General features: G+C 43.6%; 1 protein-coding gene and 1 long non-coding RNA gene across 2 annotated transcripts; one reads left to right on the top strand and one right to left on the bottom strand.

Annotated features, from left to right (window-relative positions):
• The first annotated feature begins 824 nt into the window (after nucleotides 1-824).
• On the top strand, nucleotides 825-8,143 carry LOC148121454 (uncharacterized). The gene is made up of 3 exons (XR_015738411.1): nucleotides 825-1,141; nucleotides 2,743-2,867; nucleotides 7,894-8,143. It is a non-coding gene; the product is annotated as an uncharacterized LOC148121454 (long non-coding RNA).
• Bnip3 (BCL2 interacting protein 3) lies at nucleotides 5,003-24,333 on the bottom strand. The gene is made up of 6 exons (XM_087908316.1): nucleotides 24,183-24,333; nucleotides 14,521-14,668; nucleotides 13,820-13,901; nucleotides 8,365-8,471; nucleotides 8,138-8,287; nucleotides 5,003-6,015 (listed from the first exon to the last, which is right to left on the bottom strand). Exons 1-6 carry the CDS (start codon nucleotides 24,211-24,213, stop codon nucleotides 5,970-5,972), a joined length of 564 nt encoding a protein of 187 aa, XP_087764442.1. The 5' UTR covers nucleotides 24,214-24,333; the 3' UTR covers nucleotides 5,003-5,969.
• Nucleotides 24,334-27,079: the final 2,746 nt, after the last annotated feature.

Here is a 27,079-nt window from a genome sequence, read left to right as displayed (position 1 = left end):
TTCACTGTGTAAACCAAGAATGACTGAGTATCACCTCAGCTGGTTTATGTGGTGCTAGGGATCAAACCCAGGGCTTTGTGAATGCCAGGTGAGCACTCTGCCAGCAGAGCTTCATGCCCCCAGACCTGTTTTATCTTGCTGTTTCCTAATCTGGCTTGAACTTGTGATCCTTCCATCTCCAGGAAATGTTTTAAATATTTGGTTATTTTAGTGTATGTGACTATATAGCATACACATGCCCGGTGCATGAAGAGATCAGAAGAGAAAATCCAGTCCCCAAATAAGGTTAACTACCACGTGAAAGCTGGGAACCAAATCTAGGTCCTCTGCAAAAGTAGCAAGTTCTTTTAGAACTGCTGAACCAATTCTCCAGTCCAGCCTCATTATTTTTCTCTCCCAAGTAGGATTACAGGCAGGTGCCACCACCACTGCCCAGTCTTAGAAATAGATTTTTCCTTTTTTTGGCATTGTTTTTTGTTCGTTTGTTGTCTTTGTTTTGTTTTTGAGACAGGATCTTTCTACATAGTTCTGGCTGTCCTGAAATTCACTCTGTAGACCAGGATGACCTCAAATTTAAGAGATTTGCCTGCCTGTCTAGATTGCTGGGATTAAAGGTGTGTGCAACCAAGCCCAAAGATCCTGGTCTTTTTGGTTTTTTTTTTTTTCCTTCTCCCCCTCCCACTCTTCCTCCTCCTCTTTGTTTTTTTTTTGTTTTTGTTTTTTTTTTTAATGTAGCCCTGGCTGTCCTAGAACACCCTCTGTAGGCCAGGCTGACCTCAAACTCTAAGACCAGTCTGCCTCTTCCCCACCCCTCATGCAGGGCTTAAAAGCATGCACCACCACCAGCTGGCTGATGGGCTTTTTCCTTAATTAAGTTTTAAACAACTACTGTATAGACTTTGGAGGCCCTCAGAGGAATATGGTAAGGACTTGCCCTATTTCTGACCTTTGTAATTATTTCTCGAATGTGCCTTTGGTTTTTCAGACAACCCAGTTTTATGTGAGAGTAGCTCCACCTGTCACTTCACAGAACCTCTCCTTTCTCTCCACAGCAGCTCAAGCACACAGCTCTGACTGGAGGGCGTGTACCCCAGAATCTACATTTCCATAAATGTTCTGACGCTGCTGGCCCAGGACCACCGTAAGTAAAAGGCACCCTTTACTTTGTTTTGCTGAGGAAGAATTAAACAGGTGTCAGGACACTCAGCTTCCCTGGTGTCGGCACAGTGCTGTCTCACTCAACCACACAGCTTTGGCTTGACTGGGCCTTAAATGTTCCTTGTCTAGGCGCATGGTACATTCTCTTTCTGTCTTCCAGCCTCTGTCTCTTGACAGTTTTGAAGTGTACAGACAACTGTTTCATAGAACTCTCCTTAATTTAGACCTGTCTATTTTTATCTAATGATTAAATTGTAATTATGTATTTTAGGCAAAAGCCATAAAAACAAAAAACTTGATGTGGCCTCAGCATCAAACCACCAAGTTTCGTTACATAAAGCTAAAATTCTGAGTAACTTATGGGAAAAAGACAAAAACAACTTTTTAAAAAAACCTACGGTTGCTGGGTACATGGAGGTCAGAGACCAACTTGTAGGTGTCTGTTCTCCCAGGCCCAGAAATAGATCTCATTAGGCTTAACACCAAGCACCTTTATCCACTAAACCATCCTGTCGGCCCCAGACCATCTCCTTATCCCAGGATAACATTGTTTTCCATTGGGCAGTCAGCAGTTCTGTAGTTTACCTAGTAATTTTCCATTCCCATCATCCTCTCCTTTCATATTAACTTGGAATTCTGTTAGGAAGAATGCTCCCATCTGACCAAACATGTATGAATTGAAAGGGTACCTGCTTTATGTGGGCAAGAGGACATTGTTGTCATGATTTCACAACTCACATGGCCCACAGGGTCCTAGTTTGGCCAGATGTGAGCCCTTTAGGATGGGCACAGTTGTCTCCGACTTCAGTGGTTAATATCTGAGCTCTTCCTCTCTGGCTAGTTCCCATAATTATTAACTTCCCTAGTGAGCCAGGCTTTTCTCTTTAGAGTATGACACTAAATGTACGACCTACTATTTAGTGTCACTGTGTCTGGGTGCCCTAAGCAGAGTTGGCTGGATTCATTTCATCTTTCAGACATCCAGCTAGATCCCACCACAGGCTTCAAGCAGCCTATTCCAGCCTGATTTCTTTGTAAAACAAGTAAAAGACCATTAAGTGTGTGTGTGTGTGTGTGTGTGATCGTGATCCCGTGGAACAAGTGTTAGACAGTTGTAAGCCACCATGTGGATGCTGGGAACTGAACCTAGATCCCTAGATCCTGTGGAAGATCAGACAAATGTTCATAACTGCTGAGCCATCTCTCAAACCCCATACCCTTAACTCATTTACTCAGTATTTATACACAACCTAATTTCACAATGCATTCTCCATAAGAAACAAACTTTACTGAAGCAAGAAAATGCCTATTTACTATTATGTCCTTGTAGAATCTAGTTCAGATATTACTGGCCTGCTACTGGACTCCTGCTTTTTGTCTTCCAGCCCCACAGCATTTGTTACTCTTGCATTCAGTGAAGTGCCCTTGTGTGCTCATGTCTGCCTTCCCCCTCCTGCTCCTTCCTATCGGGCCACTCACTTCCTCCTATGACCATCAGATCTCATTCACTTGTGGCTTGTTCACCTCAGATTTGGACACAAATGCGGAAATGTATTAAACTGTCTTTGGCTTTTTCCTCCTAAGGATGAGTATTACCTTTGGTTTGAGCAGTAATGTGGGCTGCAGGTGGCGTCATCAGAGCTAGAAGACCTTCAGGATGTGTCAGCAGGATGAGCTGGCCAGCATGCTTCCCAGCCATTGACTTGCAGGTAAGCCTCTCCACTGGGCAGTTTGATTTCTTCCCAGCATAGAGTTTGGGGTCCAGGAGAAAGTCCCCAACAGAAAGTAGCTGCCCGCATTAAAACTGGATGGACCCAGGAACTAGGCTACATCACTTTTTCATTGTCCTATCTATCAACTTGACCAGAGGCCCAGGAGAGGAAACATACACACCCATCAGAAACTAGAGTAAACCAGCTTTAGAAATATCAGACTTCCTGTATCACTCAGCTTCAGCACCCTTTTAATGGTCGTGTTTTGCTAGCATTTTTCATGTTTATTTGCTATGTCCTGGGAGTAAATCAGTTCCTTCTATTTTAGCAACATGCTCCTTTGTTCATGTCCTCATGAACCAGCCTTTGTCATACACAGGAACCTCAGGGAGTTAAATAGTTTCATATTCTTCTGCTTGTTTATTGAGTCTGTGTTAAGATAGCACTTTCCTATACAGACCAGACTGTTGTGGAATATTACTGTAACTATGTGAAGATGTGTTCCATTTGTCAATGCTGCATTTAATTTGTAAAGATGTATTTAAATGTTTGTAAAGATGTTTTGTTTATGCTGCACTTGCAAAGATGTGTTGCTGTTTTACCTTGTCTGCCTCAGGCACGTGACTGGTCTAATAAAAGGCTGAACAGTCGATAGCTAAACATTAGAGGGCTAGGTGGAGCTGGCAGAGATAATAAATAGGAGGCATCTCAAGGAGAGAGGGAGACGCCAGGGGCCAGCCAGACAGGCACAGAGGATGCAGGAAAATAGGATAATAAGTCTCCATGTCATAATTTGGGGTCGAGGTCCAAGACTGCCTGCTACACAAGAAACAAAAGTGCTTATGTTGAGTTGTTGTTTTCAGATCAGGTAAAGATCAGGTGTGAGATCTCCTAGAATTGAAGTTATATACCAAGGCTTATAATAACCATCGAGCATTCCTCCAGCCTACCCTATTTTAAGGTAGGACCCTCTAGGTCTTCTCCACAGCTGAAGTCATCTGCACTTCTGCCATGTCCCATTCTACAGTATGTTAGCTCAGACCCTAAGGCCTGAGCAGTTCTACATCCTGAACTGCATTAATTTGTGGCTAAAAGCAGTTTTTCAAAACTACCGGATTTTACTACATTTCAAATTTGTGATTCAAAAACTGAGCAATAGTAGTTATTTTTAGATGTATGAATGTTTTGCCAGCATGTATATCTGAACCACTTCTGTGTCTCGTGCCTGAAGGGACTAGAAGAGGGGCATCAGACCTAGCACTGGAGTTACAGATGGCTGTAAACCACCCATGTGGGTGCTGGAAATGAAACCCAGGTTCTCAGGAAGAGCAGCCAGTGCTCTCAAACACAGAGCCATCTGTCCATCACCCAAGCAGTCATTTTTTTATATATTAGGCTGGGTGTGGTGAGACAGGCCTGATCCCAGAGGCAGAATGATTCTAGAGCCCCAGGCCAACCTAGACTACATAGTAACTGTCTTACAAAACAAACATGCATACCCAGAGTAGAAGCATAAAGGCTTGCACGGCAAGGTGGCTCACACCTTTAATCACAGCACTCAGGAGGCAGATCTTGAATTCAAAGCCAGGTTGGTCTACATACACAGAGAAACCCTATCTCAAAGAAAAAAGAAAGTGTTCACTATAGCCATTTAAAAATATATTGTCATTCTGCCTGAGGGCTGAGCATGGGAAAGCTGGCCTTTTACAACTATGGACCATGGGTTTAAAACAAACAAACAAACAAACAACAACAACAAAAAAAAAAACAGTGGGAGGATGCTACAGAGAGATGGTTCACTTTCCAGAATTCCTGTAGAGTGACTCACAACTGATTAACACCAGCTCCAGGGAAATCCATTGCCCTCTTCTGGCCTCAAAAGACACTACACTCATATGCTAGTGTAGCATTTAAAATAAAAATAAAATACTCAAGAGCCAGGTATGATGTTGCATGCCTTCAATCCCAGCATATTTAGGAGGCAGGCAGATCTCTTGAGTTGCAGGTCAGCCAGAGCTACACAGTAAGACTGTTGTTTCTATAAAGAAAGAAAATTGGATACCATCCTACCATCTTTCTCCAGATGACAGGGATATGAACTATTTTGAATAATCATTTAAATATAAACAAAAGGCTGTTAAAATGTTTCTTTTATTTTAACTCACCTGAGTTAAGTGTGGGACAATGAAACAAATACAACAGGATATATACAGCATGTCAAGGAGGCAGCCTTTAAAAACATGCTATAGAAAAGAGGAAGACTGGGAATATACCTGGATTAACAGAAGCACTGACTACTGATTAACCCATATGCAAATCCAGTAATCTCCAAAGGATTTGACAAAGATTTATTTTCATTTCCAGTCTTTTAAAGTAGACAGATTTGCTTACAATACAGCTGATTTTAAAAGCACACAAAATTTTAAGTAAAAACAATGGGATTTTAAATCAGCAGAATGATGAAGGTGCCTGCAACACAACTGACCGCCCAAGGCAGTGATGGCCGATAAGGAGGCTGAAATCATCCTACAAAGCAAGAAAGGGGGGAGGGAAAGCCTACACAGTGGGGTTTCTGGGTAACCTTAGCTTCTACTTGCTACTTAATTCACATAGTAAGAGGTCTTTACAGATAACCCACACCCATTTAATTAACCATGTAGTAGCATTTTCTACTATGTAATAGGATTATAAGGCCACAATATTCCTTTGGGACAAACCCTTTAATGATTTTAATTTCACTTACTCATTCTTTTGAAGTGTAAAGTGTCATAACTGGATTACAATTACAGATCATTTTTAAATACACCACCATTGCTACTATGTTAAAATTATTCAACTATTTATATCTAATATTCAAAGAAAATTTACTAATAAATGCTACAATAGGCAGTCTTACATGCTTATTAATTGATCCCGTAGGTATAATTATAGGTCATGATACTAGAGTCTATTCTGTCTGACTACATCAGGAACACCGCATTTACAGAACAAATAAACACACGTAGTGCAGACACCCAAGGATCATGCTAGCTCTTCAGTTATCTGTCACAGCTCAGACATGAATCCTCACTGTGTGAAAAGTCAGATCCAATTCTTCCATCAAAAGGTGCTAGTGGAAGTTGTCAGACGCCTTCCAATGTAGATCCTAGACAGAAAAGGAACAATAGCCATCAGGTCTCACACAGTTCAAACAGAGCAGACCACTATGGTTACAGCCTGTGGAAGGGAACTCGCCACCTTACCTAAATAAGGTATAACTGTCTATAATCTTTATCAAGTGTTTAGTCATCAGATATGTATTTCAAATTGGTCTAATTTTTCTTAATTGCCATTAAAATTTATTTTCTGTTTTTTCAATTATATTCTAATGGCACAAAAAATTGAAAGTACAAAAAAAAAAAGAAACTAATAGCAGGAATTGAAACTCAATGACAGAGCATCAATCTACCATACACAAGTTCCCAGGTGTAAACCCCAGAACCACCCCCAAAAGTACAAAACAACCCCAAATGCTATCACTATAGAGCTTCGTATTCCTTTCAGTGTGCAAAATGAGCTACATACCTGCACTCCAGGACAGGGGGCTTCCTCACATCCAGTTAGTTCATTACCATTAACATCAAAGCCCAACCAAGAAAGGAAGTAATGAAGCTCCCTTTTCCCTAGTCTATTAGAGGGGACTGAAAGTCCCTAGGACACGCAAGAATTCCAGCTGGCCAGGTCTGTGTGGGGTAGTGAGAAATAAGACTGTGGTCAGTGAGCTATCTGGAACTAAGGAGGGTAGTTTTCATCTCAGAACACTGAAAGTTGCCAAGAGTGGTGGTGCCAATAGTGGATGATTGCCAGGAGTGGGTAGGGTGGCACCATCAAGCTCTGAGACTGGGAAGGATAAAGGACAAACAGTAGGTAGGAGCTGAATGCAGAAATGATTTCCTGAAGAGAAGCTCAGCTTAGGTACTGAACTTGTAGATTACTAGGCCCTATCCACAGATCCTCCCCTTGCTGGTTCTGTTCTGGTTTTTTTTTTTTTTTGTTTTTTTTTGTTTTTGTTTTTGTTTTTGAGATCAGGTCTCAGTAAGTAACCCTGGCTGACCTGGAATTCAGAAATCTGCTCTGCCTGTCTCAAGTACTGCTTGCTAGTTCTGAGAAGAAAGTCCCAGGTGATGGGATGCACCTGACCATGAGACCAGGTGCAAGGACAGAACCACACATGGAGAAAGAAGGGATGAAGACAGGTAGGGTGCACCCCTGCAACTCAAGAGAAATAGGTCTGTAGAGAAAACTGGGATTGATGTATCTATGAGACCCACAAAATCCCAAGGGATCAAACATGAAACAGACCAGGTGCCATGAAACACAGAAACAGCTTTTTTTTGGGGGGGTGGGGAATAAGCAGACAACAAAGCCTAGAAGCCCACAGTAGCAGCCAGGCCATTCCAACAAATTGAAGCCATACAACACACAATATAGTGTCTTGTGAGATCACCCCCATGTGGGCAGAGGAGAGGGTAGGCGTAGGCCTAAAGAAAGACTAAGGGCAGGGGCTGGAGATGCGGCTCAATGGTTAAGAGCATTGCCTGCTCTTCCCAAGGTCCTGAGTTCAATTTCCAGCCACCACATAGTGGCTTACAACTATCTGTAATGAGGTCTGGTGCCCTCTTCTGGCCTGCAGGCATACACACAGACAGAATATTGTATACATACATAATAAATAAATAAATTTTTAAAAAAAGAAAGAAAGACTAAGGGCTAGTTATGTAACTCATTTGGTAGAGTGCTCGACCACCATGTATGAAACTCTGGGTTCAACTCCAGGGTCATATAAACTGGGTGTGGTGGCACACACCATTATCCCAGCACTCAGGAGGCAGACACAGGAAGAGCAAAGCCCAATTTCATCCTTGTGAGGCCAGCTGAAAATACATGAGTCCCCGTTCCTAGTGTCCCCTTGGTAACCTGCTCTGGCTCTTTGGTACTGGTCCCATCTAGAGAATCCACAGCTCTATTTCCTGATCTGTTTTAGTCTAAACTTGATACAAAAGCAGAAACCTGGAGACTTTATTCACTCCACTACTGCCAAGAATTCAACAGGACCGCTGTGGAGACAAGAAAGGCTGGACATGAAAACTCCTGTGTGGTGGATAAAGGGGCAGTGGCTTTCCATAGCACAGATTCTTTACTTCTTGACATAACCGTGAACATATATTGCTGGAACCTAGAATCACCAAGGCCCACCCTGCCAGTACTCACAAAGAAACATCACTTACCCCAATCCAATGGCCAGCAGATGAGACAGCAACAGAGATGGAAGAAAAACCTTCAGAAAGTCTGCTGAGAAAATGCCCCCTTTCTTCATAACGCTTGTATTTCTCATGCTGAGTGTAGCTGTTCGCTTCGGATGTTTAAAAAGGAACTCCCTGGGGTGGAAAGAAACTACCAATCAATGCGTCCTCTTCTTGTCAAGGAAAGAGCTCATGATACTGAAAACACTTACTTGGGGGGGATATTTTCTGGCCGACTTGACCAATCCCATATCCAATCCGAGTTTTTCTTCAAGATGCTTTCAACCTCTCTTCTTCTCTCAATATAGTCTTCCTCAGACTAAGAAAAAGTAAATATTAATAAAGCAAGTGAGTGAGTATCCCACATCCACACCAGAAATAAGGTAAGATCAACACAGTTCCCCATAGACTTTGACCTTGTTGAGGCCTTTATACCGGTTGTCAGTAGAAGGTAAGGTCCAGATTAACGGTGGATCTTCCCACCTCCAAAGATCTAGACTAAAAGCTTATTATCTTCCAAACTCAAATATTATAACCTCAAATATTTTATTAAGAAAAAATCCCTCCAAGCTATGCCTACTCATTTGGGTTTTGGTTAATTCCAGATTTGTTAAGTTGACAACCAAGAATAGCTATCACAAGCCCACCCCTTTTAGCTGAACACACAATCATATCTCCTTATGTCATGCTTAACTTCCAAATAAAACAGTAACTAGACCATAATTAAACCTAACATGGTATTAACTGCAAATGCATTGCAAATTCAAATATTCAAGTAGTAATAATGTCCCTTGAGGGACATTCTTAGTATCTCAAACTAAAACGATAATCACTGACATTCTCTTAACCGTTACATTACATGATAAATAAATGAAGTAATGGAAGCAAATATCTGTAAACACATTTTTAACAAAATGACCGAAACACTCATATCAATTATAATCCTCATTTCTAGAACTGGTCACATGGCCTTAGTAGCTTATATTTAGAACTGCCCTCCTCTACTACCCATTCTGTATTTCCTCCATCTTCATTGATATGAGATGTCTCTCTGTAGGCTGTGAATGTTTTAGTACCAGTGGTTAATAAAGAAGCTGAATTGGCCAATAGCCAGGCAGACTAGAGTCAGGAGGGAAATCCAGTAGAGATACAGGGAGAAAAATAGAGTCAGAGAGATATCAGACAAGCAAGATATGAGTTAACAAGCCACAAGCCTCGTGGTAAAATACAGAATAGAAATGTATTAATTTAAAATGTAAAGACTGGTTAGTAATAAACCTGAGCCATCGGCCAAGCAGTTTGTAATTAATTTAAGCCTGAGTGGTTATTTGGGAATTGGCAGGCAGGAGAGCAACCTCCAGTTACACCTCAGCAAGCACCTCAGTGAGTCTTGACTCTTTTCTTGGGGGAGTGACCCATAACTTTATTCCTGAAGAGTTTGTGCCCTCTGTCATCCTGCATGGATTAGGTTGTTGTAGTTTCCCACTGACTTTAGTTACAAGACATGGAAGCACCAAGGATGCCCTGCACCCCATACATGTTTCTTACCACCAATGTGGAGAAGCAATCCAATATTCCCTGGTAATCTGGATTAATCACACCTAACTGGCCTTGTGTCAACAACAGCTTAGTCCATCTTTATATCAGGCCAGCTGCTTCAGATGGTGGGGACATGGTAATACCCATGATTCCATGATCACGGGCCTACTGTCTGGTGACATAATTTTTTGGTCAGAAGCAATGCTGCGTGGAATACAGTGGATAAAGCATTCTATAAAACCCCTGATGGTGGTTTTGGCAGAAGCATTACATACAAGAAAGGCAAAGCCACAACCAGAATAAATACCTACTCCTGTACAGACAAAACACTGACCTATCTATGGCGAAAGTGGTTCTATGTAGTCAACATGCCACTAGATTGCTGACTAGCCACCCCGGATAACAGTGTCATCCATATCTGGGGCTCAGTGTTGGTCTCTGCTGTTGGCAGAACTGGCACTCAGCAGAAGCTGTAACCAGATCAGCCTTGGAAAGTGGCAGTCCATGTTGTCAAGTCCACACATAACCCTCATCTCTGCCACCTTGGCCTTTTTGTTCATAGGTCCATTAGGTAATGAGACAATGGTGACTGGGGAAAGGGGCTAACTCTCCATAGAATGGGTTATCCTACCTACTTGATTACTGAACTCTTCCTCAGTTGAAGTCCCTTTTCAATAAGCATTTACTTGTATTTTCAGTTCATTTTCCCATTTAGAGAGATCATAATCCATACATACAGAGATCATACAGTGCATACTCCTTCCTGAGATATCCTTTTCACCAATTTTCAAGTAATGCTTTTTCTAAACCCCTGACCATGCAGTCAATTCATTGGCCACAGTCTATAAATTCAATGAACAATAGCACATCTGGCCATTTCTCTTTCAATACGAAATGTATGACCATGTATACTCCCCAAAGTTCTGCCCATTATGAAGACTGCCCTTCTCAGGTGTGTCTTTCAGGGCTGTCTCAGAAAGCCCTGTTAATGTTGCAGCGGTCCACTTCTGAGTCACTATTTTCCCTGACAGAGGTAAGGCGAAAGGCTTTCATTTAGCCTTTCCAACCATAATAGCCTTCATATCACAAGTTAAGAAACCAGTGTATGAATTCTGCCAGTTGGGCTGGAATGATGGCTCAGTGGTTAAGAGCATTGCCTGCTCTTCCAAAGGTCCTGAGCTCAATTCCCAGCAACCACATATTGGCTCACAACCATCTGTAATGAGGTCTGGTGCCCTCTTCTGGCCTGCAGACATACACACAGACAGAATGATGTATACATTATATATATATATATATATATATATATATATATATATATATATATATATGAATTCTGCCAGTTTACAACTGTAACTCCAGTTCCAGGGTATTTGACAGCCTCATAAAGACATACATGCCTCCCCCCAAAAAAGGCACACATGCATGCAAAACCCCAATGTGCATTAAATAAATAAGTAAAACTTAAAAAAAAAGAATTCTACCAATTTCTAAGTATATCCGTCTCAATTAAACATTCTTGAACTAGGTAAATAACCACGGTATGAGTTCAGGGATCACAGAACCTACCCTGAGTCAGACTTCAGGCATAAATTCATTAATTGCCTCCCCTACTTTAACTGGCATGTTTTTTTTAGGTCTCCTGGAATGAACATCAATTTGATCCTGCATCCAACAGACCCTAGAATGTCTGATTGTTTCCTTACCCCAGTGTACAGTTTCCTAGTCTTGTCTCACACAAGTCAAGGCATGTGTTCCTCCTTTACAGATATATCCATTTTGTCCAAGTCCCATTCAACTCTGTTAATGTAGCAGGTTTAGGGACTGGAGACATAGCTGAGTTAGCAAAGCGCCTCCCTTGCATAGCACAAAGTGTCCTGGGTGTTTCATTCCCAACAGCACATCAACAAGGTTCAGTGGTACATGCCTTTCTATCCTAGCACTTAGGAGGCTAGGGCAGGGAAAAGCTGAAGTACAGCCTAAGCTATTGAGTAGCAAAGACTCCGCCTCAGAATACAAAAAACAGCCAGGCAATGGTGGTGCACGCCTTTAATCCCAGTACTCAGGAGGCAGAGACAGGTGAATCTCTGAGTTTGACTAAGCCAGCCTAGTCTACAGAGTGAGTTCTAGGATAGGCAGGACTGCTTCAAAAAAAAAAAAAACAAAAAACACAAAACACTGTTCTGAGGGCATGAAGACATAGATAACAGCAGCAGAACCTATCCTAACAGAAGAAAATGAGAATAGGTGTGGCTAAATAAGGGGAATATTATAAGCTAGTTTAAAGGTGCTTTTGAGAAAAAGCAGACCACAATTTCAGCTACACTTTTAAAATTAATGGCACAAATGCTAATTAAGATGTCTCCAAAATAGGAGATGATAGGAAATTTTCTCTTGCATTCTTAAAATTCTATAACTGCATACTTAAGTGGGGATGGGGAGATATTTCAAATAATATAAAAATTAAAAAATATGACTGCTTCAAAAGTGGACATGCACTCAAGTGTATAGAAGGCTGGATGAATTCCAAAAGTCTCTGATGCCCAAAATGGGGCCAGAGAGAGTTCCCTGGAGAAAGCCTAGGCTAGAGTTAGTTTCTGGGAATGGGACACTGATTAAAAACTGGCACAGGAGGAAACAATGCTTTTTAGTAAAGACTTTGCTTCCTAAGACAGCTGCTAAACTATTACAGAAGATATTTTTCATCTTTACCATATTAAATACCATGCACAAGGTATAGCATTACTAAATAAAATTACACAAGATTCTACTGCCTCAAACTACTATACAGAAATGGTATGGATAAGAACAGTTATCTTAAGCAATAATCTACATGTCTCACCATGGTTCTGTGGTAGTTTGATTAAGAATGGCCCCCAGGATGTGAGGGCGATCTAGCTGTGACACTGTCACCCCATTGATCACCAGGGTTGATTCAGCTGATCTGGCTGGCTAGGCAGGTGTCCCACTGCATGTATGTGCCTTCTGAAGCTGTGTGCTCGGTTGAAGAGAACAACCTTCCCCAAATAGAGGAGAACCAGTCTTCAGGTAAGGTATATGAGTAGCTGCACTCCCCTGCCTAAACCTCCAAACAAGCTCTCAAGAATGTTTAATCTGACCTTCTAAAGGATCCAAATTCAGTTCCCAGCACTCAGACCAGGTGACTGACTGCTGCCCACAATTCCAGTTCCAGGGGGTCCAATACTCATGGTTTCTAGACACCTGCAGTCATGTACACATACCATATAGACACAGATACACTCAATTTTAAATAATTAAAATAAAAACTATTAAAGCTGGATAGTGGTGGCACACACTCCCAGCTCTCAGGAGGCAGAGGTAGGGGGAAATCTCTTAGTTTAAGGCCAACCTGATATACAGAGTGAGTTTCAGTACAGCCTGTGCTACACAGAGAAACCCTGTCTGGAGACAAACAAACAAAATAACTCTATTGAAGTGGGGGGAGATAAAATGCTTACTGCACATTCATCAGGCCCTCAGTTCAGATCGCCAACACCGATGATACACACCTTTAATTACAGCACTCAAAAGGCAGAGGCAGGTAGATTTATGTGTGTTTAAGATCAGCCTGATCTATATAGCAAGTTCCAGGACAGCCAGGATTAATAGGGAGTCTCTGTCTATTTTAAATAACCCAAAAAATGGGGTTAAAAATGCTGTTGTTCATGAAGAGGTCTGGTTCCCACCACCACACCAGGCCAGTGACTTCAGCTCAAGAGGATCTAATGTCTTCTTCTGAACTCCTTCAGATATGTGACATTCTCATAGACACACATATATGCATAAATAAAAACTTAAAAGAACACAGATCCCCAGCACTAATATAAAACGAGAGGCATGCTGTAACACTTCTGTGATCTCAGTCCTGGTAGGCAGAGGTAGGAGGATCACCAGGGCTCACTTGCCAGCTGGTCTAGTTAAATTGGTGAGCTCCATGTTCAATGAGAGACCCTTCCTCAAAAACTAAGAAGGAGCAAAGGTAAGTGCGTGTATGCATGCATGTGTGCATGTGTGAGGTGCATGTGCGTGTGTGTAAGTGATATGAAAAAGTCACCAGGCTGATGATGTGCTGTACCGTATAACATGCCCCTACTACCTATGGCTTACCAGAGTGCTGTTTTTCTCTCCAAAGCTGTGAGTGTCTATTTCAGATCTGTTGGTATCTTGTGGTGTCTGGGAGCGAGGTGGGCTTGATTAGGAAATGGACAAAACAGAGCAGCATGTTAATTCTGACATAAAAAGCATAAATCCCAAGCAAGACTACTGCCTCGGGGCGGGGCGGGGGGGGGCTCTTGGCATGCCTCTTCAGCCTAATACCAGACCAGGGCCAAACTATTCCTCAGTCTCAGTCTTTTCAAATGAGTATTCAGGAACCAGCTAAACAGTTCTAAGGGAAGCTCCACCCTCCCACATAATCTGCTGCAGAGCCCTCAGAAGCATCTGACCTTCGATCACTGACTCTCAACCAGCACCTTGGATTCATTCCCTAGTAGTGCTACCTAGGAACATAAGTCAGCTGGGGGACATGAACTTGACTCAGACTTGGCATTCAAAGTGAACAGCTTCAAAAAAGGGGGCATATATTAAGGGACTTTGTTATTTGTGCCTAGGTTTAATTTGGTGCCTCCAGACTGAGCCCCAGATCACTCCCTCCCAGCAGATTCCAGGGTTCCTTCTATCAGGCCTGCTTCCGGAGTTACTCCCAAATGTGGCCTTAGACCTACAGGCCCATCCATAAAAGCATGCACAAGTGTGATTATCCATCCACTAAGAACATCAACACTGCAAGAGACATCCAGCAAACCTACCTGTCACAGTGAGAACTCTTGGAGCTACTTCGTCCAGATTCATGCTGAGCATCCAACAGTATTTTTTCCATGTCCCCATTATAAATAGAGACAGAGGCTGGAACACTGCTGCCATTCCCATTGCTGAAGTGCAGTTCTACCCAGGAGCCTGAGACACAAAAAAGGGCATTTAGAAATCTTCCCATTCATGGGGCTTGATGTATGCCTTTAGTCCCAGTACTGTGAGAGTTCAAAGCCAACCAGGTTTACATAGTAAGACCTAATTTCCAAAACTATAAAGATAGATAGATAGATAGATAGATAGATAGATAGATAGATAGATAGATAGATAGATAGATGAAAGAAAGACTTACCCACTCCCATTCCCAGGAAATACCAAGGGCAGCACATGATGAGAAATCACTCTAGGTCCAACTTTGATGCCATGGTAAACATTTGCATTTCTGGTCTACTGGCCTCTCTTTAGGACAGTGGGTAAAGTTCCTGAGGCTGGAGACTCTGCACGGTATCTTTTGCTCTTCCTTTATTCCATGCAAGTATTCTACAAACCTGTTGCTTTACCAGAGGCCAAGATGGAAGTCTTGTTTAGGTTGACAAAGCAAACTAGGCTTACAGTCATGAGTCAGCATGTCTTACTAAAGAGTTGATGTGGGATGTCCTGTATGTGCTGCTTTTATTGGTTGATGAATAAAGCTGTTTTGGTCAATGGCTTAACAGAGTAAAGCCAGGCATAAAATCCAAACAGATGTATAGAAAGAGTAGGCAGAGTCAAAGAGACACCATGTCACTGCCAAAGGAGAAAGATACCAGAACATTACCAGTAAGCCACAGCCTCATAGTGATATATAAATGAATATTAATGGGTTAATTTAAGATATAAGAAAGAGCTAGCTAAGAATATGGCTGAGTCATTGGACAAACAGTGTTATATTTAATATAGTTTCTGTGTGATTATTTATTCAGGTCTGGGCCCTGAGAAACCAAAGTACAGTCTCGGTCTATATAAAAGAGCATTTCCACATTCCAGAATCATATGGCCCCAAGGCTCTGTGAACTCCAGGTTGTCAGGCTTGATAGCATGCATTCTTCCATCTCACTGACCCCTGGTGCTTTCTGTGGTAGAAACTGACTGTATGTTTAATTATTTGCCTCATTCTGGGCCTGGGAAGATTTCTCTCTATTTTCATTCATAGGTCCATTTGTTTAAAGAAAATCCTTTGTTGAGCCATTAAAATATCTCAGTGGGTAAAGGTGCCTACTGCATGAACACACACATACACACTCAAAGACAATAACAAAAAGAAAATCCATTAATAGATAAGAGGTAGTCTGGGCATGATGGCCCATGACCTTAATCCTACCACTCAAGAAGACAGTGGGTAGGTAGGAGGATCTCTGAGTTCAAGGCCAGCCTGGACTGAAAAATCTTATCTCAAAAAACACACAGGTGGGCACACAGACAGACAGAGAGACAGCACACACACACACAAGGAAAGAAGGCAGGAGGGAGGGAAAGAATGGAACCACTCAGAGTTGGGAATATAGTTCAGAAGCAGAGCTTGTAAGAGGCCCTACTTTCCATCTCCAGTACCAAAAGGGAAGAGAGAGGAAAAGGCAAGAGGATCACTTTTAAGTTCAAGGCCAGCTTTGGCTCCAGAGACTTTTTCTAAACTACACCACACACACATCTCCAAAAAGAGAAAGGAACTATGCATGGTGGCACACACTTTTACAACCCAGTAGAGATAGGAGGACTTCAGAGTTCAGGGCCACCTTCAGCTCCCAGTTTAAGGAAGTCTTCACCCTGTGCTACATTTGACCTCTCTAAAACCAACAAAATCCCCCTTAAAAAGCTAGGCATGATGGAGTATACCTGCAATCCCAGAATTCAGGAGAAAGAAGCAGAACTGCTGAAAGTTTGAGGACGGCCTGTTACACAGAGCCAGTTCCAAGGCAGCTAAAGGTAGATAGCAAGTCTCAAAAGCAAAACACACATGTTCTTGAGAGCAAGAACAGCTATACAGCTTAACACTCAGAAGCCTGGCCTGTGTACTTATTGCAGAATGTGCCATATTAATCGGGTAAGAAAAAAAAAACAGAAATAAACTATGGGTTTACAGTTTATACCATCAACAGCCTCTCAGGAAGTTAACAAGTGATCATACAACAGAAACTGGAAAATAAACACAACTTTCCTCATTAGTCTCTCAGGTTGCCTCGTGGAGGAGAAGCAGGGCAGGCCTATCCCACATGAAGCACAATACCAGCTCAGAAGGACAGAGTCCAGAGCCCCTGGGCTGTACACAGGCAGAGACCCCAGTGCCCTCTGAGATCTCCAAGTATCCACATCCCAGATCCAGATACTCTAATGTCTTCTGCTGGTCTTCGTCCCTTCACTGGCTAATGACACTCAGAAGCCAGGGATGGTAGCTTATACATAGAATCCCTGCAGTTATGAGTCACTAAGGCAAGAATGTTGCTCTGAGTTCAAAGCCAGCCTGGGCTACAGGGTAAGCTCCTAAACCTATCTAGTGAGTGGTACATTGGTGTAGTATAATGCTTATACACTGTAAAAATTTGTCACTCGTATTGGTTTAATAAAACGCTGATTGGCCAGTAGCCAGACAAGAAGTATAGGCAAACAGACTACAAGAATTCTGGGAAAAGGTACCAAGCCACATGGCTAAACATAGATAAGAATTATGGGTTGATTTAAGTTGTAAACGCTAATTAGTAATAAGCCTGAGCTACAGGCCAGTTTATAATTAATATAAGCCCATGTGGTTATTTGGGACTGAACAGTTGTGGGACTGGGTGGGACAGATACTTCCATCTATAGTACATAGCTTCAGGTATGGGTAGTCTAGGCCAATCTAGTATTCATAATCTGAGCCTATCCCAATTTATCTGATCACCTTTATCCAGATCTTTTCTGGTACTAAAGAAGTTTGAGGTTGTGTTATCTTCTACCCAGCACCATTCCTAGTGGTAAATGTAGACTTTTTCCCTGCACCAACTACCAATTTTCCAAAATCAATCAGAGGAATCCTAGGATTCAATACTATTCTGACAGTATCTCCTAAAATTAGTATCCAATCTCATAAATTAAAAGCAGAAACTCACAAGGAAGACACTAGCCACAAGCAGAGTACGAGCTATCCATACTGCTGCTCAATCAATTACAAATTTAAAAAACAAAAACCAAAAGACAAACTCAGGGTTATCCACATCCCCCTCAGATTTGATACTTTGCTAGAGCTCACAACTCAAGAAGAAAACACGTTGCTCAGTTTGTGATACAGTTCACAAAGAGCCAGATGAAGCTCACACAGGACAGCGAACACCACCTTCCTGCTACCATTCCAAAGCTCCATGAACATTTGTTCTGGTTCAAAGTTGGACTGTAGTGGCAGTTTCTTATATTTTTAACACCCCAACCTGCAACTCCTTCCCCTCCCTGGTGGCCCTAAATTTCTACCCACTGATAACTTAAAGTGACCAAATTCTAGCCTAAGGCTAGTTATTCTGGGTCCCCAGTAAGTCATCTTGTTAGCATAATCTTATGGGGGCTTCTTAGAAAATGGACCTGAGTAACAGGATCCAACTCCTAGCTAAGATTAATTTCTTGTCCCTGTCAGTCCCAGCACTTGGGAGTAATACGAGTTCAGGCCAAGCTGGTGTATGAAGTAAGACCTAGTTCAAAAAGAAAAATAAAAACAAACCAAACACTTAGGAAATCCCACCAAGTTTAGGAGCTTGTGTCAAGAACTGAACCAACAGCCAGATGTGTGTGTATTTACTGAAAATGCTATCCTGATCTATACTGCTATAACAGTACACCATGGGCTTGGTGATTTTATAAAGAAGTTATTTTTCACAGGAGTGAAAGCTAGCAAGCCCAAGCGCCAGTCTATGCTGTCCGTGAGTAAGCCAATTCCCTTCACAAGACCCTTCACCTGGGCTCATCACAGTGCAGCAGGGTCCTGGTCCTGCTGTCCTCATACTGGTAGCACTGGATTGTCGAAGAGACAGATTCATGTCATAGAGGGCTTTCAAAAATCATTAAGAGGCCCAGCACTTGAGGAGAAAAAAAAATTCCATTCAGAATGATCTGATGCAAAAACCTTGGGTCCAAAAGCTCTGTCTCCAGGAATGATTTACTAAGGAACGAGTTTTATCATTAACCTGTGACTGGATAGGCAGTGTTAAGTCCTGGAAACAGCAAAGACGCTATTCATTTACACACATCCTGCCGTTATTCATCAGAGTTTTTCCATCCTTTTAGCAAGAAAGGTGGGGGTATGCACCTATAATCCTAACAGAACACTTGGAAGTTGAAGGCCAGCCTGGACTTCATGAGTGAGAAAAATAAAATTTAAAGCGAAATGTTTAAATTTAAAGGGAAAGAGCACAGGATTGCTTCTTAACAAAAAATTTCCTCAGTTAACACACAATTTATTTCATCAGAAAGACAGAAGCGCTGCTGGCCCCAAAACCCTCATTTCTATTTTCCGCCCTCTCTCCCACTTCTGAGCTATACCAACAAGACACAAGTCAAGTACAACTTACATCTCCCTGAGTGTCTAGAACTGCTGGGAAGTGAAGCGCCCTAAGAAGCAGAATGTGGTTTTTTTGTTTTTGTTTTTGTTGTTGTTGTTGTTGTTTTGGTTTTTTTGTTTTTGTTTTTTTTTTTGAGACAGGGTTTCTCTGTAGCTTTGGATCATGTCCTGGAACTAGCTCTTGTAGGCCAGGCTAGCCTCGAACTCAGAGATCTGCCTGCCTCTGCCTCTCAAATGCTGAAATTAAAGGTGTGCGGCACCACCACCGCCCAGCTTATTTTCCCTTTCTTTATGTGGGAATGAGTTCTGGCTCAAATTGTCTTCTTTCTCTTTGAATTTTTTTATTTATGTATTTATTTATTTATGTTTTTTCAGACAGGGTTTCACTGTAGCTATCGAGCCTTTCCTGTAACTTGCTCTTGAAGACCAGGCTGGCCTCAAACTCACAGAGATCCGCCTGCCTCTCTCTGCCTCCCGGATTAAAGGCTTGGGCCACCACTGCCCAGCAAGGCAAACACCACCAAAAGAAGAGCGTTTTGCCAGCATGTATGTTTGTGTACCATAAGTGACTGGTGCTCAGGGAAGCCAGAAGAGTGTATTGAATCCCTTGGAACTGAAGTTACAGGTGGCTGTGAACCAGTAAGAGCTCTTAACTGCTGAGCCATCTTGCTAATCCCTCATTTGGTTCTGGGCACAGAATCTCACTATATAAGCTAGGTTGACCACTGTGCTAGTTGGTTTTAATTTGTCAATTTAACACAACTTAGAAACAACTGAGAAGAGGACTCTCTGAAGTATTTTATCTGAACTTGCAGTAACTGGTTCTTCTACCATGTGGGTTTCTAGGGACCAAACTCACACAGATCAACAGGTTTGGCAGCAAGCACCTGCTGAGCTATCTTGCCAACCTCATAGGAAGTAGACCTTACTGAGAAATTAGATCAGGTTGGCCTATGGGTTTATCCACGGAGCACCCTCTTGATAATCAATATAGGAAGAGCCAGCCCCTAGTCAAGGGATCCTGAACAATTCAAAAGTCAGAAGGCTAAATAGAAAACTAGCCTAGCAAGCAGGCAATATGGGTGCACTCAATCCTCTCCACTCTTGAGTTGGTCCTTCAACTTCCCTCAATAATGCCATGTAAGCCAAATTAACCCTTCCTCTCCTAAAGTGTTTTTGGTCAGAAGTGAAACTAGGTCAGTCACCCAAGTTAGGATCCTCCTTGAGTGTAGTCCAGCTGATTTGAATACTTGAAGAGAATGCTTATTTAGATCTGGTGCTGTATGGCACCACACAAATGGTGTGTTGTTACATGCCTGCAATCCTAGTGCTCGAGATGCTGAGGGAAGCATAAAAGTTTAATGTCACCCCTGGCTACATACTAAGGTTCAATTAAGGCCAACCTGGGATACATACCCATCTCAAAAATATTTTTAATAAAGAGGATATCTCTGCCTTAGTCAGGCATTGGGGTACTGAGATTAGAGGGTTGCTCTACCAACTTGTCTTCCAAGCTGCTTATATAACAACAACCCAGGGAGTCCCTGCTATATCCCAAGGCAAACTTGCAGACTGTCAATGCCTAAGGATACCTACAGCCAACAAAACCCTGTGTGGAGGAAATACAGGGTTCCTATTCTCAAGGCCACCCTACTTCCTGGGAGTGGCAGGAAGTGCTTTTTTCCATAAATTTCCAGAAGCTGAGCCCAACTTGCAAACAGAGTTAGAGGTTCAAGCAAATATGCTGACAAGCTCGAGCAGGGACAACATCCAGCCAGATCTAGCGGTCCTCAGAGAGGAGCAGGCAGGCACACAGCCTCCAAACAGGAACATAATGCCAAAGGAGAATTATGCGAGTGATATAGCATTCCAAGAGAGCCGAGCAAGGGAGCACCAAGTCTGGGGGACACAGCGCTCCCAAATCACACAGGACTTCTCCAGAAGTGGCTTCTGTTGTCAAGACTTAAGAGAACAAGAGATTTGGCCGGCAAATAATTCTGAACAGAATCTGCCCAGTAGACAATCCAGGCTACTGGCTTCTTTTTCTGTCACACACACACACTTTATTGACAGTGTCTCATGTAGCCAGGCTCGCTTTAAACTCCTGATCTTCCTGCCTCCATCTCCCAAATGCTGGGATTACAGGCTGGCATCATGTCCAGTTAAACTCCTGGCTTCTAAGATTAGTGAATTTGTCTCTCTGCCTACTGCCAGGCTGTGCCTGTCTAAGGCATCCTGAGTCTGTCAGGTGCCTCCAGGTATCCTCCAGGTACTGAGCAGTCTGTGGCATGTCCTTACCTCAGGTAAGTCACCTTTATTCCCACTTAACCTCTGGCTCTCCCTGGCTCTCAGATAGAGCTAGGAGAAACCCCTTCAGTCTAACCACGTTTTCCTCTTTGTACAAGCCTGCCCGAGTTTGCCTGCAACCACAGAATCACCTACCAGACCCAGCTGCAGACAGGGCATCTGACTGAGGAGTTACAGGAGTCTTTATAGTGGGCCTTTCAGGCAAGGGTAGCAAATACAGCACAGATGTATCACAAAGCTTATCTCCCCTCCTGAAGGCCAGAAGTCATACAAAGAAAAAAAAAAAAGCCAGCCCTGTCTCTAAACACCTTTTAATAAGATGGACCAGAGGTTAAAAGGGAACAGAACCAATCAGGGCTATGGGTAACACATTCAAGAAAACTGGTCCCAGAGGTTGCTAAGGGGAATATTTGCTGTCCCACCTACCAACAAGGCTTGCACAGCTCTCAGCCTCAGAAGTAAACAAGAAGCGAGCAGAACAGGCAGGCAGAGGAGCTCAGACTCCAAGCTGGATTCACATTTCATAGGGCAGCTGAGATGCGCCATGTGACTCAAGTGACCCCTCCTACCCTGAACCAGACGGTGAGCCAGTGCTGAGCTGCACGTACACCCCAAACAATGGCCCAAATCCTTAGCGTGAGTTTCCACACGGTAACCATCTTTTTATAGAATAAGCAAGGCAGAAAAACAAAAATCATCTTAACCCTCAAAATGACAAATGACAACCTCACTTTGCCAACGAATGACTCAGCAGTAGGAATAAAGTGTATGTCAAGGTGGTAACTGAGATCTCTCAGAGTACCCAAAAACTTCCAGAGATGGAATCTAAGTAACAGTGTTAGAAATAAAATCTCAATAACTATAAAAACGACTTTACAGCAAACATTATAAAACATCCCTTGATTTCATTTTACGAGAAAGGACAAAAAAGCTTCTTAGTCTGTCAAAGGAGAAACTGCAACTGTTTGATGTTAAGGAGTAAAACCTGAATTGCAAGGTTTTTTCTAATGTGGTTGTAATTTTAAAATACAGAATTTGTAATGTATTAGTCTGGTTAAATTCTGCTTGTTCAGAATAATAAATAAACTCAGCTCACTAAATCTTAATTCGAGCTTTTTAAAATTTTTTAACATAGCCCAGCACAGTGCTGTACCATTTTGATTCCAGCACTCCAGGAAACAGAGACAAGTAAATCTAGGAGTTCAAGGGCAGCTTAGCATACACAAGTTCTAGGACAGCCAGAGCTACACAGAGAAAACATGTCTCGAAAATCCAAAAACAAATCTTCACACTAAGTTGGGCATATACCTTTAACGGCAACACTGGGGCAGCAGAGGCAGGCAGAGTTCTGGGAGTTCGGGACTAGTGAGACCCTGTCTCAGAAAGAGCTAAAGCACCCCCTTTAAAGGTCGAGGTGGCCCTCTGTTTATTTATAAGCTCGTTTTACTCAGTGAACTCTTGCTTCAGAGAATACAAAGGTCAACAGGATTCTCCTCCAGTTCTTGGGTCCTGAAGATTAAAGGTTGAGCACTTAACTCAGACCCACCAAGTAGCTCTCAGAAAGATAGGATGGCACACACCACTCAGGGTGGCCTCACAAAACTAGTAGCTGTCTGTTCAGTGCTAATAACCTGTAAAGGCTGCATGCCAAGAGAATCTTTTCGTTGTTTGTGGTCTGGCTACAGACCCCTAACTAGCCCGAGTTCAGGTCAACCTTGAACTTGTTAAGGCCCAGCTCCCCTCCACCCACCCAGTGACAGGACTTTAGGTGTGTCACCACACCCAGCCTACAAATCACTGCATTGCTTACAGTGAGCCTACTGGGCTGAATAAGCACTTTACACCACTTTTGTGCTGTCTGTAGCTTCCTTCCACACTGAGCTGCACCCCAGCCCCTGCCCCCTCTGGGTTTCTCTGTGTAGCCCTGGCTGTCCTGGAACTCTGTCTGTAAACCAGGCTGATCTCAAACTCACAGAGATCCTCCTGCCTCTACCTCCTGAGTTGAGGTTAAAGGCATGGGCCACTTCTGCCAAGCTGTTCTAACATTTCTTAAAAATAACAATCCTTTTTGGGGGGCGGGGAGGGCGGTTGGTTTTTTGAGACAGGGTTTCTCTGAAGCTTTGGAGCCTGTCCTGGAACTAGCTCTTATAGACCAGGCTGGCCTTCAACACAGAGATCCGCCTGCCTCTGACTCCCAAGTGCAGGGATTAAAGGCGTGACCCACCACCACCCAGCTATTCCAACATTTCTTAAAGAGAACAATCTTTTGATTCTAAGAGATGACAGTGGTCCAAAGCCTTACACCCTCCTCTTCCATTAGGAAGAGCTGACAAAGCAAGCCAGAGGTAAAGACGGGGCTGCAAATTCCAGCTACTCCAGAGGCAGAAGGATCCCAAGTTCAAAGCATAAAACGACAACTGGTAGTGTTCCTCGGTGGCTCAGCCCCTACCTCGCACCAGGGTCATAAATACTAATGAGTTCAATCAAAGCACTGAAAAGTCAACCTGCAACCTCTGGCTCACTTCAACAGTGTTGAGCCAGGCGTGAGGGAAGCGGAAGGCCTGTACTGAGCTACTCAGGAAGCTAACTAAGAGGGATCGCGGGGAGTTCGAGGCTGACCTAAAGAGACGGTGAAGCCACAGAACTATGACATCGTGAACAACAGACCACGAAAGGTTCAACCCGGCCTGACTATAAAAGGGGCTGTCTGTTAAGATGCATCGCGGCCTCCACGCACGACTCCCCGGCCCACGACCCTGCCACCCCCGCGGCACCCCCCTCGGTTCACAGCCTCACCCTGCAGGTTCTCCTCCCCGCTCTGCGACATGGTGGCTCGGCAGACCCCAAGAGCAACTGCGGCAGGCCTCAGCGGCGGTCACCGAAAGATATGAGAGCCGCCCGCCGCCTGCACAGCTCTGAGGCCAGGCGACAGGGGGCTGAGGGACAAGGGGCGGGGCGGGGCGCGACGCACGCGGCGGCGGCGCCCATTGGCTGGGGGGGCGGGGCCTGCAGGTGGAGGAGGAACGCGGGGCGCGTGCGGCACGTGCGGCGCGTGCGCGGGGCGGGGCTTGGGTTGGGCGGAGGCGGGGCCTGAGGTAGAAGTGAACTGAAGGACGGCCTCCTTTAAGCATTTGGGGGGGGAGCTGGGGGCGGGGCCTGAGGTTAGAGCAACTGGGACCGGGACTTGCGCTGGTAGGGGTGAGGCTTGGGGGAGACGCCTGGTGCCCGGAGCGTTAGGACTCCAAGATGCAAGCATAGCAGGGGCGCTAGGGGAGGGGCCTGAAGCCAGGCTAAAGTAGGCATGGCATGTGCGGGCCCTGAGGAAGGCGTGGCATGAAGGACCTGCTACCAGGCTCTGGAGCTGCTGGCATGGGCTTGTGGAGCATGCCCCTCCTCTCCGTGGTTGACCCACTCTGTGCCCCTAGCTCCAGAATCTGCGGGTGCCAGCCACGGAAGCACGCGATGGTTTCGCTGTCTTTGCGCATGCTTACAGATAGGATTTTGGTTGAATTTTTAAGAAAAACCCAATTCTGGAGTGGTTGTGCGTGCCTGTAGTTCTAGGTCAGGCTGAGCTGTCTAAAATAAAGCAAAACAAAACAAAATTTGCCAGCATTCTACTGCAGCAGCAATGGCGAGTTGGGGAGTGCCGTGGCAGGCTGCAGGCGGGGAAGAACAGGGCATTTTTGAAAGTAAACGGATTTGGAAGGACAGTGCTGAGAAGGACTCTGCCTTGTCCCTGTACCCTACCCAGTAACGACGCTGTTCTTGGAGGTTGGAATTCCCTCTTGATAAATTCTGGGACAGAGAAGGGGAATGCAAACATTAGGAGAAGCTGTCTTAGCAGCACTGGGTCAGATCACAAGAAGCAACTTTGTTTGTTGGTCCTCATTTTCAAAAAGCTGGCCTTGAACTGTGTAGGTGGCACATGCCTTATTAATCCCAACACTCGGGAGACAGAGGCAGGTGGATCTGCGTGAGTTCAAGGCTAGCCTGGTCTACAAGAACTAGTACCAGGACAGGTTCCAAAGTTACAGAGAAACCCTGTCTCAAAAAAAAAAAAAAAAAAAGAGTAAGACTATAGATAATTGCCTAGCTTGCATAAAGCCCTAGATTTAAGCCTCAGCGTCACTTAAAACCAAGTGTGGTGGCCTACACATTCAACTGAAGCAGGAAAATCTGCTGTCCAAGTGTTAAGGTCAAGTCTGAGTTACGTGAAACTGTCTGAACAAAAAGACTGCAGGTATAGTTCAGTGCAGATTTCTTCCTTAGCATTTGTGAGGTTCTGGGCTCAATATCTAACACTGAAAAAAAGAAAAATATCTAAGTGACAACAGCTCAGAAAAGAGGATCAAGTTATGCTAAAAGACCTTCTACCACAATCCTCCTCCCTCCCCCACACACAATTATTTATTTATTTCTTTACTTTCTTACTTACAATGTTTTTGAGACAAGGTCTCTTTATGAAGTCAAGGCTAGACTTCAACTCATGGACGGTAATATTACTGACTCAGACCTCAGACTCCATGACACCAGGATTACAACATGGCTCTTCCACACCCACTTAAGGTTACAGAAACTTTGACAGTCACCAAAAAGAAAGCCAAAAATCAACGTGTTTACAAATGCATAGGTGAAGGACGGGGGTGGGGGGGCAGGTAGATAAGAGGATGGTGGGAATCCATCTCCAATTCTGAGCCTGAGGGCAGGGAGGCTAGGCAGTCAAACTGAGCTAAACAGTCCAAGAATGTTATCCTTAGTTAAGAGGATGTTAGGGCAGATCCTGAGGTGGATAGCGAATACCTTTTACCGGGAGCTAAAAATAGCCCGAGATCTTTTTTGTTCTTGACTTACAGCTTTCCACCTCCCAAGCCAATACATTCATAGCCAAGGTCAGTCACTGCCAGAATCTTTAATGTAGGTTCAGCTTCTCCAGGATTTCAGCTCACAAAGCTTTATCTTAAAGGAATACACATGTAGGAGGCAGAGGCAGGCCAATCTCTGTGAGTTCGAGGCCAGCGTGGTCTACAAGAGCTGGTTCTGGGGCAGGCTCCAAAGCTACAGAGAAACCCTGTCTCGAAAAACCAAAAAAAAAAAAAAAAAAAGGAATACACATGTAAAAATAACAGTTAAAGGGCTGGAGAGATGGCTCAGAGGTTAAAAGCACTGGCTGCTCTTGAGGAGGACTCAGATTCAATTCCAGAACCACAAAGAGCAGTGGTTCTCAACTTTCCTAATGCCATGTTGTGACCCTTTAATACAGTTTTTCATGTTGTGGTGACCCCCAGTCATAAAATTATTTTCATTGCTACTTCATAACTGTAATTTTGCTACTGCTATGAATTGCCATGTAAAATATCTGATATGTAGGATGTCTGATATTTGACCCCTGTGAAAAGGTCTTTCAAACCACAACGGGGTTGGGACCCACAGGCTTGAACGGCTGACATAGAGGCTTATCACAGTAACTTCAGTTTCAGAGGATCTAATACTCTCTTCTTGCCTCCCTGAGCACTGGGCAAACACATGGTGTGCAGTCAAACGTGGAGGCAGGACTAAACTCAGTAAGTTAAAGGGGCTTATCTTATTTGGTATGGCTTTATTATTATCAGTATTATTGTGTTGGGGGAGGAGTGGAGTTGTCAGTGCTGGGGACAGGATGTAGAGGTCAGAAGACAACTCTGTGAAGTCTCTCC

This window comes from Myodes glareolus, chromosome 7 (assembly GCF_982192425.1).
Source record: "Myodes glareolus chromosome 7, mMyoGla1.1, whole genome shotgun sequence".
Classification (NCBI taxonomy): domain Eukaryota; kingdom Metazoa; phylum Chordata; class Mammalia; order Rodentia; family Cricetidae; genus Myodes; species Myodes glareolus.
This window is presented reverse-complemented; position numbering and strand designations above follow the sequence as displayed.